Source organism: Aquarana catesbeiana, linkage group LG01, assembly GCF_042186555.1.
Source record: "Aquarana catesbeiana isolate 2022-GZ linkage group LG01, ASM4218655v1, whole genome shotgun sequence".
In the NCBI taxonomy this organism is placed as follows: Eukaryota; Metazoa; Chordata; class Amphibia; order Anura; family Ranidae; genus Aquarana; species Aquarana catesbeiana.
In genome coordinates this window covers 289188927-289205804 of record NC_133324.1, presented here as the reverse complement: position 1 = coordinate 289205804, position 16878 = coordinate 289188927, and the positions used below count along the sequence as shown (strand labels likewise).

The following is a 16878-nucleotide window of genomic DNA, read 5'->3' as shown; positions in this document are numbered from 1 at the left end:
GCATTTACTTCCTGGAATCCATCTGTCCTTAGCTCGGGCATGCAAGCAGGAGGGTGTGCTTAGCTGAGAAAATCTCTCCTCCCCTCCTGGGAGGACATAATTTGCCTTTGCCTGGAAACCAGGAAGTAACTCAAGAAACGCAAGTAAAAAAAATGTTTTTTAAAACACGACAAGTAAATATGACATACTTCCCTATTTACTAAAAATAAATTGAAAATAATCAATGCTGATTGAGAGAGTGAAGTTCCGCTTTAAGCTACTAATAACTTTGTGATCAAGTCAACCTAATTCTAAATTTGTTTTTGTCCGACTATGTAATGGTTGAAATACCCAAAAGAGGGAGCTAGCAAAACAGCAGCACTAACCAGAATGCGCTTTCTTTGTAAACTACCTGACATGAACTTTCAGTTTCTAGAACTGAACACAGATATTACACTTTTGCAGCTCCCCGATCCTAAAATTACAACAGAGCAGAAATCTTATGATGCACAGAGACTAAAATACAGGCATTCAGAACCTTATTTGAATTACTTTTTTTTTCTTCTCCGACAGTGGACGGAGACACAAGAGATGTTCAGAAATACAGGACAAAATGAAAATACTATAATACAAAAAATAGAAAAAAGAAAATATGTATTTACAGGAAGGTAACATTATTTTGATGGAGGGAGCGATGAGCGCAGCAAGTTTTGACATGCAAGAGTCCGAGGAAACCGTTAAAAAGGCTGCGCACAAATGAAGACAAGGGGTGTCGGAACATTTCAACTGCCCTAGGTCACTACATTGATCAGAACCAAATACAGTCACTTAACAGGCCATGAATACATCAGAACGAGCACACAATACAGTGGATTTGAACTGAGGCTTCACTTTGCTGGGATGGATTAGTCATATAAAGCCAAAGATGAAGTGCAGGACATGCGACAGAACAGAGGAGGCCTGACCTGATCTGGCCTTGCTCTGCAAATATTTAAAACTTAGAGAAAATTATATATATATATATATATATATATATATATATATATCTATCTCATCTTAGACTTGCCCTCTGCAACATGAAACGGGAGAAATGGAATTAAATACGATAGACTATGGGATATATAGCGAGTAACACACTGGCTTAGATCTAAAAAGTCACTTCACACCACAGAAGATATTAAACTAAAAAACAAGAACAGGAAGGAGAGCTGGTAAGAGGGCTGCACTGCTCCCCGTGGGGTCTGGTCCCACAGGTTCCAACAAGCTGTAATAGTCCATAGCTCACAGGCCTTTACCATCACATGCTACTTTGAGCTGCCAGCAGGCCAGTCTGAACGATTCCAGGTTTCCTTATGATCCCACTGCCACCCCGATTCTAGTCCGCTCTTCCTATAGGAAATGAGTCCGATGTTGAGGGCCTGTTCGAGGGATTAGGAGCTCACATGGTTGACTCGCCAAAAAAAGTTTATTCCTTTGTTATTTTACACAAATTCCATTCATTTGAGGTCTTTCAGTTGTAGCTGTGTCTGTTAAACACTAAGTTTATCCAGGGTACAGAAAGCCAAAGTGAAGAAATCCTGCCAAGTTTGGCCTCGTGTCCTCTGCTCCCATCATACCTCGAGGAAGCGTGAGCTGCTGGCCTTGGCATGGAAAGGTTCTGACCACATTCGCCGCAAGTCACCCTACAAAACAAGAAATAAATGTCAGCTGGACAGAACAGAGAAATAATAAAATGGTGCAAGAAGTAGGATGTAGGCTAAGCAACACATAGCTTGTACATAGATGTAAGAATCGGAGTCTATCAAAGTCTATATAGGGGTTAATTCTGTTCCATCTGATACACATGCTGCAGCTTCTCAGACTGAAGACAATCTCTAGACAAATACATAACACCAGACGGTGCTGATCTAAGTGTAGCTTAGAATGCATTAAATAAAAATAATTGGCAACATACAGTGTCAGAGATACAAAGGTGGCATCTTTGTCTCCTGGGGCTGTGTGTTATTCCAGGCCAGTAAGCATGAAAACACCACAACAGACTGGGTCTGTGAAAACACCAGGAAGTGCGGAGACACTGTGGAACACAGAGAGCAATGAAGGGATGACAGAATGCACTGGAGGATGCACAGGGAATGTGGCTACGCGTTTCAGAGCCACTATGCTCCTTCCTCAAGCCTGCTCCTCATCTACAAAAGTAGCCATTACAAAGGAGCCCAGCAACTCCAAAAACGCATAGCCATGCCTCCTGTGCATCTCCCAGCGCATGAAGTTATCTCCTTGCTGCTTCCACGGAATATCTATACTTTCTAGTGTTTTGACGAACCCGGTCTGCAGCAGTGTTTCATGCTTACTGGCCTGGATTAACACACAGCCCCAGGAAATGACCGATATGCGGTCTAAGATGACATATGTCATGCGCTTTGTATCTGTGACTGTGTAAGTTGCCAACTATCTTTAATAAAGTAAAGATCTTAAGCTACACTTAGATCGGCGCCCTCTGGTATTCCTTTGATGGACTGAACAGAGAATTCTCATTCTGTTCTGCCTGCACTGTGAAAAAAAGGTATTGGGTAAGGTGCAAGGATTTAAGGCAGAAATGTCACTCTAAATTATACCGGCTAATGGTACTTGATTTTACAAACATGACTGCATACATATCTCAGCTGAAACCCATTTTGTAAACATCACATTTTCAAGGAACACACATTTGAGCTGCTATTGACAAGAGTCTGCTGTGATCAGTAGACATGGTTACAACCTATATGAAAAAATTTGCAATCAACCCCATCTTAGAAGTGTTCTCGTAATCCGTAAATCATTCACCTCTAGTTTACCAAGACGCATTTAAAAATGCCCTGGATATTCAAGGGGTTAAAGTTACTGTAGCAGGAAGCTTGCCATGAAATTTTAGACCTGGTGATCAGCTTTCAAGTAGAAGTGATCAAAGCAGCTTTAAAACCTCTCAATCAGTTATGGGGCTCAGAAGGTGCGGCCACTCCCTGTCCATGTTGGTTCCCAAAGCTCTCCCATTCCTTAGAAAAGCCTGGAACTGTGGTAACCTGCTAAAACTTTGGGAGCTGGTGGAGTTTGTTTCCTGATTACCCTCTGCGGTCAATGAATCTGGCAGTGACATGTTGTTGCTTCACTGGCTGCAGTGGAGGGCAGAGACGATATTGGGAGGTCTTATTACACTTCTGAAATCTCTATAAAGAGGGCCCAATCACTTGCCCATACTATCACATAGGAGTCTTGCTAGCTGCCCTGTTTTAGCAATAAAGGTAAATAGCAGAAAAAGTATTTCAAAAATATATAAAAGGGCATGTAAAAAATTACACTAAAAGCAAAAAATAAAAAAAAACAAAAGGGGGCCATTTAAAGTGTCACCTGTGAAGATTTGTGGGTGACATATTTGTTTGTGATTTTACCAGTGCATACAATTTTAATACGAGTTTACGCAATTCAATCCTTTATTTTGTTTGTTTTCAATAAATTTAATTTATGTGTATTTTTTACTGAAAATATGCATTTAACAGCTGCTACTGCCACCAATGTATTCTACAGGGCCTCAGTTTTCAAAAATATGTAAAATTATTGTGTGCGATGCACTTTAAAAATTCCCCTTAATAGACAAGTGGTTAAAATGGCAAATCGATAAACAGGTGTGCGTGCCATTGTTCGGTCAGATGTACTATGCAAAAAAAATTAAAAATACAGTGAATCTGACAATCCAAAAGACTTTCTAGGAGCCCGTTCAAAGCATTATATGGTGTATTACCTGTGAATTTTTTTTTTTAGTATAGTCTAAGATTATATACAAAATTATTTCTGAAACAAGTACCGTATATACTCAAGTACAAGTCGAGTTTTTCAGCACATTTTTTTGTGCTGAAAGTGCCCCCCTCGACTTATACTCGAGGCAAGCACTTTTCTGCAGAAAAAAATTTCAATTTTCTGAACCGAGTTTGGGGCCCCGTATCTCAGGGCCACTTTGTGCTAGGAACCCCAAATTTGGTGTGCAAACCCAGTGGTACCACAACATATCCAAAGCTGGGGTTCCTAGCACTAAGTGGCCCCGAGATACGGGGCCCCAAAATCGGTTCGGAAAATGTCATTCTCTGCTGCAGAAAAGTGTTTGACATTTTATGAATCGAGTTTGGGGCCACATATCTCAGGGCCACTAGGTGCTAGGAACCCCAAATTTGGTGTACAAATCCAGTGGAACTGGTACCATAACATATCCAAAGCTGGGGTTTCTAGTGGACCCGAGATACGGGGCCCCAAATACAGTTCGGAAAATGTCATTCTCTGCTGCAGAAAAGTGCTTGACATTTTCTGAACTGATTTTTGGGGCACTGTATCTCGGGGACACGTAGTGCTAGAAATCCCAGCTTTGGATATTTTATGGTGCTACTTCCACTGAGTTTGCACACCAAATTTGGGGTTCCTAGCACTAAGTGGCCCCGAGATATGGGGCCCCAAAGTCGGTCAACTGTGTCCATCTGCAGCAATGTCATTTCGGGACCATTTGGGTTCAGAGACCCCAAATTTTGGCTGCAGCTAGGGGGCATCTAGGAACCCTTAACTACCGAGTTTGAAGTTCGGGGGACATATGGCTGCAAATGGGCACAGTGAGGCACAGTGAGGCATGCAAATGGGCATTGTTGACCCTCTTTTCCACTTACAGTAGCTGTGCATTTCTCACCCTCGTCTTATACTCGGGTCACTAAGTTTTTCCCATTTTTTTGTGGTAAATTAGGGCCTCGACTTATACTCGGAACGACTTATACTCGGAACGACTTATACTCGAGTATATACGGTAAATAGACCACAATGGAAAAATTTTAAAATAAAACATGAGCAATAGAAATATTTTCATTGCATTTAGCTTATAAAATATTAAATTAACTATCGCAACACACAAATAATTGGTATTAAATGGGATGCCTACCTTTAAATAAGCCATAGTGAGAAGCGGTAATAAAGTAAATGGAACCAAATACAGCAAAGCCGGCTGGGCTGCTCTGTGAATACGTGAAGCCACTGTTGCCGTTAACAGTCCTATTAAGAAAAATAAGATCTACATTAGAGCAGCCACTACAGCTACTGAAATAACGCTACTTTAAATGAAGGAATCTGTAAAATATGTGAATAGTACATAGATATACAACATGTGTTACATACATTATATGTACCTATGAAAACAATCTATAATTTTTTTGTTTGGTTAAAAGCCTTTCAAAAATACAACAGTAGGTTTTGCATGTTCACAATACATTCTGCTCTGTATTTGCCTACTTACCCACAAAGTACCCAATAAGTGTGCAATGGAAGTAGGAGACCCTCTGCATTCGCCCAGAAATATTGGCAGTCCCTGGTGCACCACAAGAGTCAGCCGTTGCCTGTTTTTTGTAATTATCATAACGCAGAACGAAGCACAGAAGTAGGCCTGGCATCACAATGTCTCCGATCCCAAGCATAGAGAAGTGGCTTCCTGTGGAGCTGCACAAAACATGAATATATATAAAACTATAATGAAAGTATTAAAAGCTTACTTACAGCATTATAACCAAACTGTTACTTGCTAAAGAGATACCAAGCCATGCCTTGGTTTACAAAAAACCCAAATATAGAAGATATACAGTTGATAAGCAATAAATGATAAAGCCATTTTACACTTACCTAGGGAATACTAATTTCCCTGGCAGTGATAACCGAGGTACATCTCTTCCAACATTGGGACCAAGATGAAGCTTCCTTGATAATACATCCAGAGGATTGTCAGCTGGCTGAGTTGCCACTTTGACCATCACGTTGCTATTAAATATATAGGCAGAGAAGAATACCTGCACGGGAGATACATAGTGATAAGAACATGGCAAGAAAAACGATTCACTTAACATTCATTAGATCATAAATCTTCTCTTCACTCGTTTATGTGGTCCCTAATAAAACAGATAGCTTTAATCTACATATTATATAAGGATTTAAGTGTTATATTCTGTTACACTCAACATTTTGTGTTAGACTATCTAGCAAAATAAAAAAAAAATTTAAAAAAATCAGCTATGCATGAGTGGATTCTTTGTCTATCAGTTCTGCTCTGAGAACAGACAAGACCTCACTGGCAAAAAAATTCTGCTGTGCAGAATTAAACCATTTAAAGTCCCAGCGCTATCAGACAGGGAAGTCAAGTCTCCTCAGCCCTGTGTAAGCGCCAAGTCAGAGGGGCAGGGAGCAAACAAAAGATACATACAGTGCCTTGCAAAAAGTATTCACCCACTTTGGCTTTTTACCTATTTTGTTACATTACAGCCTTTATTTCAGTTTTTTTAATCTGAATTATATGTGATGGATCAGAACACAATAGTCTAAGTTGTTGAAGTAAAGTTAGAAAAATATATACAGAAAACAATTTTTCAGAAATAAAAAAAAAAAAAAAAAATTATAATTGGAATGGTATGTATTCACCCCCTTTGTTATGAAGCCCATAAAAATCTCTGGTGCAACCAATTACCTTCAGAAGTCACATAATTAGTGCAATGATATCCACCTGTGTGCAATCTAAGTGTCACATGATCAGTCATTACATATACACACCTTTTTAAAAGGCTCCAGAGGCTGCAACACCTAAGCAAGGGGCACCACTAACCGAACACTGCCATGAAGAGCAAGGAACTCTCCAAACAAGTAAGGGACAATGTTCTTGAGAAGTACAAGTCAGGGTTAGGTTATAAAAAAAAAATATCTAAATCTTTGATGATCCCTAGGAGCACCATCAAATCTACCATAACCAAATGGAAAGAACATGGCACAACAGCAAACCTGCCAAGAGACGGCCGCACACCAAAACTCACGGACCGGGCAAGGAGGGCATTAATCAGAGAGGCAGCACAGAGACCTAAGGTAACCCTGGAGGAGTTGCAGAGATCCACAGCAGAGACTGGAGCGAGTATTTGTACATAGGACGACAATAAGCCATACGCTCCATAGAGTTGGGCTTTATAGCAGAGTGGCCAGAAGAAAGCCATAACTTTGAGCAAAAAACAAAATGGCATGTTTTGAGTTTGCGAAAAGGCATGTGGGACTTTTTGGCCAACAAAGAAAACGCTATGTCTGGCGCAAACCCAACACATCACATCACCCAAAGAACACCATCCCCACAGTGAAACATGGTGGTGGCAGCATCATGCTGTGGGGATGTTTTTCAGCAGTCGGGACTGAGAAACTGGTCAGAGTTGAGGGAGAGATGGATGGTACTAAATACAGGGATGTTCTTGAGCAAAACCTGTACCACTCTGTGTGATTTGGGGCTAGGTTCACCTTCCAGCAGGACAATGACCCCAAACACACTTCTAAAGCAACACTTGAGTGGTTTAAGGGGAAACATGTAAATGTGTTAGAATGGCCTAGTCAAAGCCCAGACCTCAATCCAATAGAAAATCTGTGGTCTGACTTAAAGATTGCTGTTCACAAGCGCAAACCATCCGATTTGGGAGTGTTCCTAATCTCAGCTTGTTAAATGTATAAAAGACACCTGTTCACAGAAGCAAACAGATTCCAAGCTCTCCATGGCCAAGACCAAAGAGCTGTCCAAGGATGTCAGGGACAAGATTGTAGACCTAAACAAGGCTGGAATGGGCTACAAGATTATCGAGAAGCAGCTTGGTGAGAGGGTAACAACAGTTGGTGCGATTATTCACAAATGGAAGAAACACAAAATAACGGCTAATCTCCCTCGGGCTAGGGCTCCATGTAAGATCTCACCTCAGTTTCAATGATCACGAGAACAGTAAGGAATCAGCCCAGAACTACACGGGAGAATATTGTCAATGATCTCAAGGCAGCTGGGACCATAGGTCACCAAGAAAACAATTGGCAACACACTATGCCGTGAAGGATTGAAATCCAGCAGCGCCCTCAAGGTCCCTTTGCTCAAGAAAGCACATGTACAGGCCTGTCTGAAGTTTGCTAATGAACATCTGAATGATTCAGAGAAGAACTGGATGAAAGTGTTGTGGTCAGATGAGACCAAAATCAAGCTCTTTTGCATCAACTCAACTCGCTGTGTTTGGGGGGGGGAGGAGGAGAAGGAATACTGCCTATGACCCCCAAGAACACTATCCCCACCATCAAAGGTGGAAACGTTATGCTTTGGGGGTGTTTTTTTGCTAAGGGGACAGGACAACTTCACCGCATCAAAGGGACGATGGACGGGGCAATGTACTGTCAAAATCTTAGGCGAGAACCTCCTTCCCTCAACCAGGGCATTGAAAATGGGTTGTGGATGGGTAATTCCAGCATGACAATGACCCGAAACACACGACCAAGGCAACAAAGGAGTGACTTAAGAAGCACATTAAGGTCCTTGAGTGACCTTAATCCCATCGAAAATATATGGAGGGAGCTAAAGGTTTGAGTTACCAAATGTCAGCCTTGACACTTTAATTACTTGGAGAGGATCTGCAAAGAGAAGTGGGACCAAATCCCTCCTGAGATGTGTGCAAACCTGGTGGCCAACTACTTATTTCACAAATAAAGATGCAATTCAATTTATAACTTTTTTGAAATGCATTTTTATGGATATTTTTGTTGTTATTCTGTCTCTCGCTGTTAAAATAAACCTACCATTAAAATTATAGACTGATCATCTTATTTTCATCAGTGGGCAAACGTACAAAATCAGCAGGGGAGCAAATACTTTTTTTCCCCCTCACTGTACTTCTAAAAGATTTTTTTTTTTTTATAAATGTACAAAAAAACAGCATCATCTCTACTCACCCAAAATACATCATATATAAGCAACCCTGAAAGGAGCAGACAGGACACTTTCAGGCTAGGCAGGCGAACAAAGGCAATCATTGCCACACAGAGTCCCATGGCAAGGGCTGAAAGAACAGACAACAATTTTCAGTTCAACAAATACAATGTCCAGAAAAACCAAAAAGCGACTTCAGAGCAGGGTAGTAGTCACTGAACATTTCACAATAAACATGTTTAAAACAGGTCTGTACTGCTTTCTAAATGCATAACCTACCTCAAACTGCATTAGGTTTGAAAGAAGAATTCTGAGACATTTGCATAAACAAAAGTACAAAGTGGCATCAGCTGCCTGGTAGCCTAAGCTTATCACTTACCATCCATGAGCAGCCAATGGCCTGTCAGCACCCAAATAAGAACTAGCATTACAGAGAGTGAAAAGGAGAGCAGTTCTGCAACTGTAAACCGACCACAGCACCCAAATGATATCCTACAAGAGAAAACAGCAACACATTTAGAACTACAGTAAATAAATAAGGTTACGGTAATGAGAAATACCAAGTGGTAGCATACTGAGATCAGTAGAGTCCCACTAATGAGATAGTTGTCAACAAGTAGTTAAATCTGTCATTGGTGAGGTCAATCACCAATTTAACTGCCTGTGTGTAGCTCTATGCTAACTTATTAAAACTATTCTGAACTACAGTCTACATTTAGCACAAGTATTGGTATGATCACATTAAGGTGTGCCCACAAAAAAAAAAAAATAAAAATGGGGGGGGGGTGTCTGTTAGCAGTGATGAATTGACCTGCCACCTCCACCATACCAGGGGACAATTTTCCACTGACTAGTTATGCAAGAGGTCACATCTACACTGACCACTAATGTTAGAGGTCACCCCAATTATAATCCTTCCCGTGAAACAAGCTTTGACTACAGATACACATTAAATTGATATAAAAAAAGACTAAAATTTGTAACAAAGAAAGCGAACAATAACACTTACTAAATAACTGATTAGCAAATTGGCACACAATATATTAAACTTGTAAATTCTTGCTAGGTCAGAAGTATTGGTAACCAAACCATCTTTGTAGTCGCCAATACATTTCTAACAAAACACTCAAGAGAAGCGGTGCCCTCTCCCAGAGTTTAACTTTAAATAATGCAATAGTTACTGAGAAATATGGTAAAAAGGGGCAGAACTATGAAACTTAAAACTACATCCACAGGAAAGAACAAAACTATTGCTCGTAGCAATCTTTTTATTTTACCAAAGAATGAATAACTTATCGGTTGCTAAGGACAACTGTTGCATTTCAGCACTAGTCCTTCAGTTTTCATAGCCAAGACCTACAGTGTTCCTTAGTTGCCAAAGTTTTTGCTGTAACTGGTATTTACAGCAAATAACCCCGCCATAACACAGTGAGACGGAGGAAACCGGCATCTTCAATTACATTTTTAATTTTGAAACATCTCGCTGTGTATACTCACTTATTCTGAGGAGAGCAGGGTCTGGTTAAATACTGGCACATAGGGAGCAACAGAAAAGCAAAAGCTATTGTTGCAAGAACTGAAAGGAGAAAATTAAGGATTAGAAACGGATTATTACTTTGATTATTATTACTTTGATACAAAGGCCAACCTTAATGACCATGATGGAAATAAACCACACTCACCTGCAGTGCAAATAGTGAAAACCACCTGAACTGAGTCAAAGAAGAAAAACATAACCAGAAGAGACACTGAGGCTCCAATAGGAAGGAACAATGCCTGAGTGGAGTCAATAGTCTGGATACCTGCAAAGGCATAATTCCATGTCAAAAATACTGTGGCAAGAAAAAAAAACACATTTTAATGTTGCTTCTTCCAAATCACAATGCAGCTCAGTTCTTCCATGAGGAGAGAATTTCCAACATAAGGACTATGTAGCCTATTTGAAAACTGACTGAAAAACTGCCATGGTTATGTCTCCAATTACAATAAGACTGTTTGCTATAATAATTATTGCAAACCTTTCAATACACCCCCCCCCCCCCCAAGTTTTTTCTTTTTTCTTAAAGCAACTCATAAGTATAGCAGCTGCCATTGCTGACTTTTCCTTTGAGAATGTTTAGTTCCTGGCTATCACGCTATTATCATGCTCTAGTTTCAAAACTTTGGGTCTCTGACCCAGAACAAATATAGTAAATCAAATTTTTATTTTTTTGACATTTGTTTACAGCGCACTTGGTCCAGGTCTGTGGCTCACTCTGTTTGACTAGCTAGCTAGGCAAGTAAGTCTCCAGAAACAAAAGTAATCCAATATGCCCAACAAATCTCCCTGAAACGCATTCCGGAGTCCAGTAAATGATCACAAATGCAGAGCAACTACAGCCATTGAAAATTTTGTTGGTACCTTTACAGCATATTTAAACGATACTTGATTCTTTCTGAAAGGAAATTAAAAGCAACTGTCTTATGTATACCTGCATGCTTTATGTAAGAATTAAGCAAGGAAATATTCTAAAATTGCCAAGACAGATTTGTTGGTACCCCTAAAAACTAATGTAAATAACTGAATCAGTGTGATATTTCAAACAGTTTTCTGTAGTTGTCACATGTCTTCAGTCTTGTAATCAGTCAGCCTATTTAAATAGAGAAAGGTGGTCAACCTGTTTGGCATTATCGTGTGCACCACGTTGAACATGGACCAGAGAAAGGAGAGCCTCGTCTGTGTAGATCGCATGTAAACTATAGACCAACATGTCAATGGTAAAAGCTATATGACCATAATAAGTCCATGGGAGTGTAGCCAACCTCCCTGGACGTGGCTGAAAGAGGAAAATTGACCCCACATTGAAAATAAGAATAGTGAGAATGACAGACAAAGAGCCAAGGAAAACTTCCAAAGAGATACAAGTTGAACTCCAAGGTACATTGGCGTCTGTTCGCACCATCCGTTCCTTTTTGAGTGGCAGTAAGCTCACAGGAAGAAGACCCAGGTGGACTCCACTGTTGACAGGAATACAAAGGAGCCAAACTGGAATTTGATAAAAATGCATATGGAGAAGCCACAATTCTTTTGAGAGAATGTCATTTGGGATGAGACAAACTGGAGCTTATTCGCAAATCACATCAGCTCTGGGTTTCTTTTTTAGGCCTTGTGCACACTGGATGCTTTGGCCATCTCTCCTAGATGCCTTTCCTCCTGCCAGCAGCGCTTTGGCAGAAACATGTTTGATGCTTGTAAAGCATTTAGGCCAGGGTGGATTTGATTTAAATCAAGTCGATTTAAATCACTAGTAAAAAAGATTGATTTAAATCATAATTTTTAAAGAGCAACTGTCATCTGTCCCACAGTGGTTCCTTCTCCGACAGTCTCATTTACTTTAATGGGATGGCTGGTGATGCAGCAGTGACACAACAAGGTGAGGGATGTGGCGGCAGCAGGTGAGTGGATGCCCGCTAACAGGCTCTGCCATGATGGATCTGAAATGACAGGTGCTCTTTAAATGTAAGGACTTATTCTTGCTGGTAGTTAGAATCTTTAGTATTTTCAAACAAAACAAAGGTTTCCTATTTAGAATAATAAGCTGTCAGGTAAGTAAAACAGCAGTATCAGAAGCGATTCAATCATACAATTAGTAGTGTACATAGATTTGCAAAACAATGGGAAAAAGGAATATTCCTGAATTTTGTTTTATCTTGTGGTTACTGTGAAATTGTGTGAATGCATCAATGCAGCGCATGTTATCTCAGCTTGGATTCATTGAATGAATTTAGCAAAAATGTATTTAAAGCGGAGTTCCCATTTAAAAAAAAATAAATAAAAATAAAAAAAGTCAGCAGCTACAAATACTGCAGCTGCTGACTTTTAATCGGACACTTACCTGTCCCAGGGTCCAGCGATGCGGGGGGATTGAAACCTCGTTCATCTCCCCCCCCCCCCCCTTGGCGGCGCCGGCATTTCAACTGTGGGCGTCTGGCAGTGGCTTCACAGCCAGGCACCCACTACACATGCCCGCGCCGTCACTGGCCCCGCAATCATCTGGGACCGGCACATGTCTCAGATGATTGACAAGAGGGAGGGTGGAGAGGAGATCTCCCTTCCTGCGCTGAGGGAAGTGACATCAGGAGCTGAGGCACAGAAGGAGGCAGACTACGAGGGACCCCCTAGCAACAGGCATTTAGAGGTGAGTAAAAAAAAAAATAAAATAAAATAAAAAAAAAAAAAAATATTCTCCAAATTTTTATTTTTTTTAAGCACATTACCATTTATTTCTTTTTTTTTTTGGGGTGGAACTCCACTTTAAAAAATATTGTAGAATATACATTTGCATGCTACATAACTAAGCTCCATTTCATGCTGAATAAACTAAATTAATAATGTATCTTAAATAGATTTTTACTTCAAAAGCATTTTATTAAAATAAATTTGATTAAAAAAAATTTTAATTAAAAAAAAAAAATCTGATTTTTAAAATTTTTTTTTTAAAGAAATCATCGATTTTCATCCACCCTGGTTTAGGCACGTCACGCGATTGGGCTTCAATTTTTTTGGCCAGAATAATTTATTCTGCCCGTTGAACTGAATTAGCGTTGAAGTGCTAAAAAAAAGCCTAGTGTTAACACGTATTTAGACAAGTCAAGCATTTTTTCTGCCAAATAACTGCAGCTCCTGGATAGGCTAGCAGTGGGTTTTTTTTCTCTGCCTCTAAACTCCTCTAAAAGCTTATGTGTGCATGAACACATGCTATTATGCAGGAGCGTTTAGAGCCAGAAAACAAAGAATGCCAGACATGCCTAGCAGCAGGGTTAAAGACATCCAGCGTGCATGAGGTCCTAAATGTGCTTTATTGAAAAGTAACACTTACGTGTACGCTTACAGGATAGATCTCAATACATACATAAACATTATCTGTGCAACCAAGAAACAATAAAAAGACAGAACACAAAACAACCAGTGTCATCAGCTCTATGTTTGAAGCTTTCAAAGAAAAGAACACTGTACCTATTGCAAAACATAAAGGTGGCTCAGGTATGTTTTGGGACTGCTTTGCTGCGTCTGCCACTGGAAGTCTTGAATCTGTGCAGGGCACAACAAAATCTTAGGACTATCAAGGAATTCTGAAGCAGGGACAGAAAGCTATCACAGGTCATGGGTACTAGAACAGGATAATGACCCAAAACACATAGCAAAAAGCACCCAAGAACGGCTAAGAACCAAAACACAACTATTCTGAAGTTGGCTTCTATAAGCCCTGATCTGAAACCTATTGAACACCCTTCAAACCTGAGACAGTTGGAGCATTTTCTTCAAAAAGAGTGGGCCAAACTGCTTGTTGGCATGTGCAGAGGTTTCATCGAGTGCTACAGAATTTGTTTGCAATGATTGCCTCTAAAGGCTTTCAAAACATAATAAAATTAGGGTAATGGTCCCATCCTTTTTTGTCCATGCCATTTTTACTTATTTAAAATGATCTGTTGAATCAAAATGAAAGTCTGATTTTCATCATCCTAGAGGATACAATGATTAATGGCAATTATATTGTCAGTTTCAAGCTGTTTCAGAGAAAATTGTGGGTTGTTCCTTTTCGTGGCAGGGTACCAACAAATTTGTCCACAGCTGTACATAGAGAATAATGGCCTTGTCTGTCCGCTGTCCATTGAATGCTGCACAATCAAGCACAGCACTTGTATGACATTTCAGAATATACTAGGAGCCTAATCGGAGATAAAGCACTAAAGTGCTGCTAGAATGTAATCAAATCCTGTATTACTGAATAGTGGTGGGATATATTTATTTTTTAAAGACTTATGCACATAGCATCCTATGAAAGTGTGGGTGTATTTCCTCACCTGGGAGCCACTTGTACGCTGGTATATGCCAAGCTACTTGCGTGAACCCACTGATGCATAGACTTAAAACCCAGGACGCAAGCCTGTGTCTCTGGGACAGGAAAATACACCTCAAATTTTACATTATGCGGCCCCAGGCGACCATGTGCAATTATCCTAAAGGAAACTGTGTAAAATGTTCTAGTTATTTCTTACTATTGTTGGCGCTGTTCCCACTAAACGTTCCTGGAGAGCCACCACTGTCCTTCTCCTTGTCTTGATTTTCAAAGTCCATATTAAGAGACCTTAAGGAATAGAGAAAGGATAAACATACATAAAGGAGATGTACTGAAAGAGGAAAATAATATTTGCCTTACAAAATACAGTTACAGTAATATACACTTTAGACATTCAAGCATTACATTTCAATGTTATTACAGTATACTTTGAAGCAGTTACAGTACTGAAGTTTATAGGGGTTGTTTTTTTGTTGGGGGGGGGATAAACACATAGTGTGTATTATGCATAGATCAAATGACAATTAGATTTTTTTTTTTTTTTTTTTTTACAAAAAATGAAAAGAAATATTACCGCCTTCCTGCCAGTGAGCTCACTGAAGTGGATCTTTTGTGGGACCGCATATATATGCATATCTGTGTTTGAGCTGGTAGTACGCTTCACAGAGAGCGCTTCACTCCCAACACAGAGAGCAGGATCTCACCGAGAGCCCAAGGGTTCATACTAATGATCAGAAACTAGAAGACCCAGTACCTGATTGCTGGAATAGTCTCTGGTTGGCTATCAGTGATCAGTCACTGTACAGCCTGCTGAAGGCAGACAGGAAAGAATAGCTAAACTGGGGTTTGGTCAGGGTTATGCCGCGTACACACGGTCGGACTTTTCGTCTACAAAAGTCCGACAGCCTGTCCGACAGACTTCCGACGTACCTTCGGCGGACTTGCGGCAGACTTTCTTACGAACGGACTTGCCTACACACGACCACACAAAAGTCCGACGGATTCGTACGTGATGACGTACACCGGACTAAAATAAGGAAGTTCATAGCCAGTAGCCAATAGCTGCCCTAGCATGGGTTTTTGTCCGTCGGACTAGCACACAGACGAGCGGATTTCGGGGTCCGTCGTACTTACGACGTAAAGATTTGAAGCATGTTTCAAATCTAAAGTCCGTCGGATTTGAGGCTAAAAAAGTCCGTTGAAAGTCCGGAGAAGCCCACACACGATCGGATTACCAGCCAGCTTTAGTCCGTCAGCGTCCGTTGGACTTTTGTAGACGAAAAGTCCGACCGTGTGTACGCGGCATTAGAGTTAAGGACAAAGGTTGGGGTCAGCATACTTTATCTGGTGCTATTCACTTAGGCTGGGAGCACATAAATCACTTTTCCTGGGGCGCCTAGGAACTGCAGGCTGCTTTCGTAATTCTATGTGTAATGGGTTTAAAAACTGAGCTGTCCACACACTGTAGTATCATATGCTCCCAGGAATTTAGTAGTATTAGCCTTACATTTCTGTATCAGAATATGTATGATGGTACTCACCTGAAACTGCCATAGACTATAAGAAGGATTGATATCAGAAACGTAGAGACTTGACTAGAGTCCACCAGGGAATATGCCCTTTTGACAAAAAAAGAAAACAAAAAAAAGGACAGCTTAGTATAAAAACTACAAATCTATATTTGATAGCGTAAGAGGATTATAACACCTGTAAAGGTTTATTTTTGCCATCTGTATCACCTTGGGAAAATTTTCCCTTCACTTCCTGTCCCACAGCTAAAACAGGAAGTGAGAGGAAATCCAAAATGTGGGAATCCCAGTGCGACACCAAAAACTAGTGTCCCGATAGAAAAATTTCCCCTCTATTCCTGTTCCAAACCAGCATTTTGGATTTTCATTTACTTTCACTCTGATAATAGTAAACAGGACAAATATAGAGGATGAATCTCCCTAATGGGTAGTCAGACAGCAATAAAACTATGGCAGGGGTTCTAGCCCCTCTCCACTCTAAAAAGCAAAACACGTTTTGACTTTAGTTATATTTTAACCATTAAAATAATGATTGTAAAGCTAAAAACACACTGATTTAATGGTTTCGTAAAAGGAGGCTCAAGCTAGAAATGTTCAATACATTTTTTTTAAAGGGTTATGTTTATTAAACTTTTTCTGAACAGTACATCCATTGCCAAAGTTCAGCAGTAGTACAACAAAACATGCCAAACAAAACAGTAAATACATTTTTTTAAAGTTTAAAAAAAAAAAAAAGTTTAAAAACCTTTAGCTAGACTAATATTCTGAACCAGGA

The 16878-nt window shown here is 40.1% G+C and overlaps 1 protein-coding gene across 2 annotated transcripts in view; it reads right to left on the bottom strand.

Annotated features, from left to right (window-relative positions):
* Positions 1-616: 616 nt before the first annotated feature.
* SPPL3 (signal peptide peptidase like 3) overlaps positions 617-16878 on the bottom strand; it is a 66111-nt gene continuing 49849 nt past the window's right edge. Inside the window, exons 2-12 of one of the 2 annotated variants that reach the window (XM_073629285.1) lie at positions 16116-16193; positions 14774-14862; positions 13731-13805; positions 10417-10536; positions 10232-10310; positions 9114-9226; positions 8758-8864; positions 5659-5822; positions 5279-5478; positions 4928-5037; positions 617-1661 (exon numbers count right to left, since the gene is read on the bottom strand). In XM_073629285.1, coding sequence (XP_073485386.1) covers positions 1590-1661; positions 4928-5037; positions 5279-5478; positions 5659-5822; positions 8758-8864; positions 9114-9226; positions 10232-10310; positions 10417-10536; positions 13731-13805; positions 14774-14862; positions 16116-16193 — 1207 coding nt within the window. In that variant the 3' untranslated portion in view covers positions 617-1589. The remainder of the gene's footprint in view (positions 1662-4927; positions 5038-5278; positions 5479-5658; positions 5823-8757; positions 8865-9113; positions 9227-10231; positions 10311-10416; positions 10537-13730; positions 13806-14773; positions 14863-16115; positions 16194-16878) is intronic. The other variant, XM_073629286.1, reaches the window with a different exon arrangement.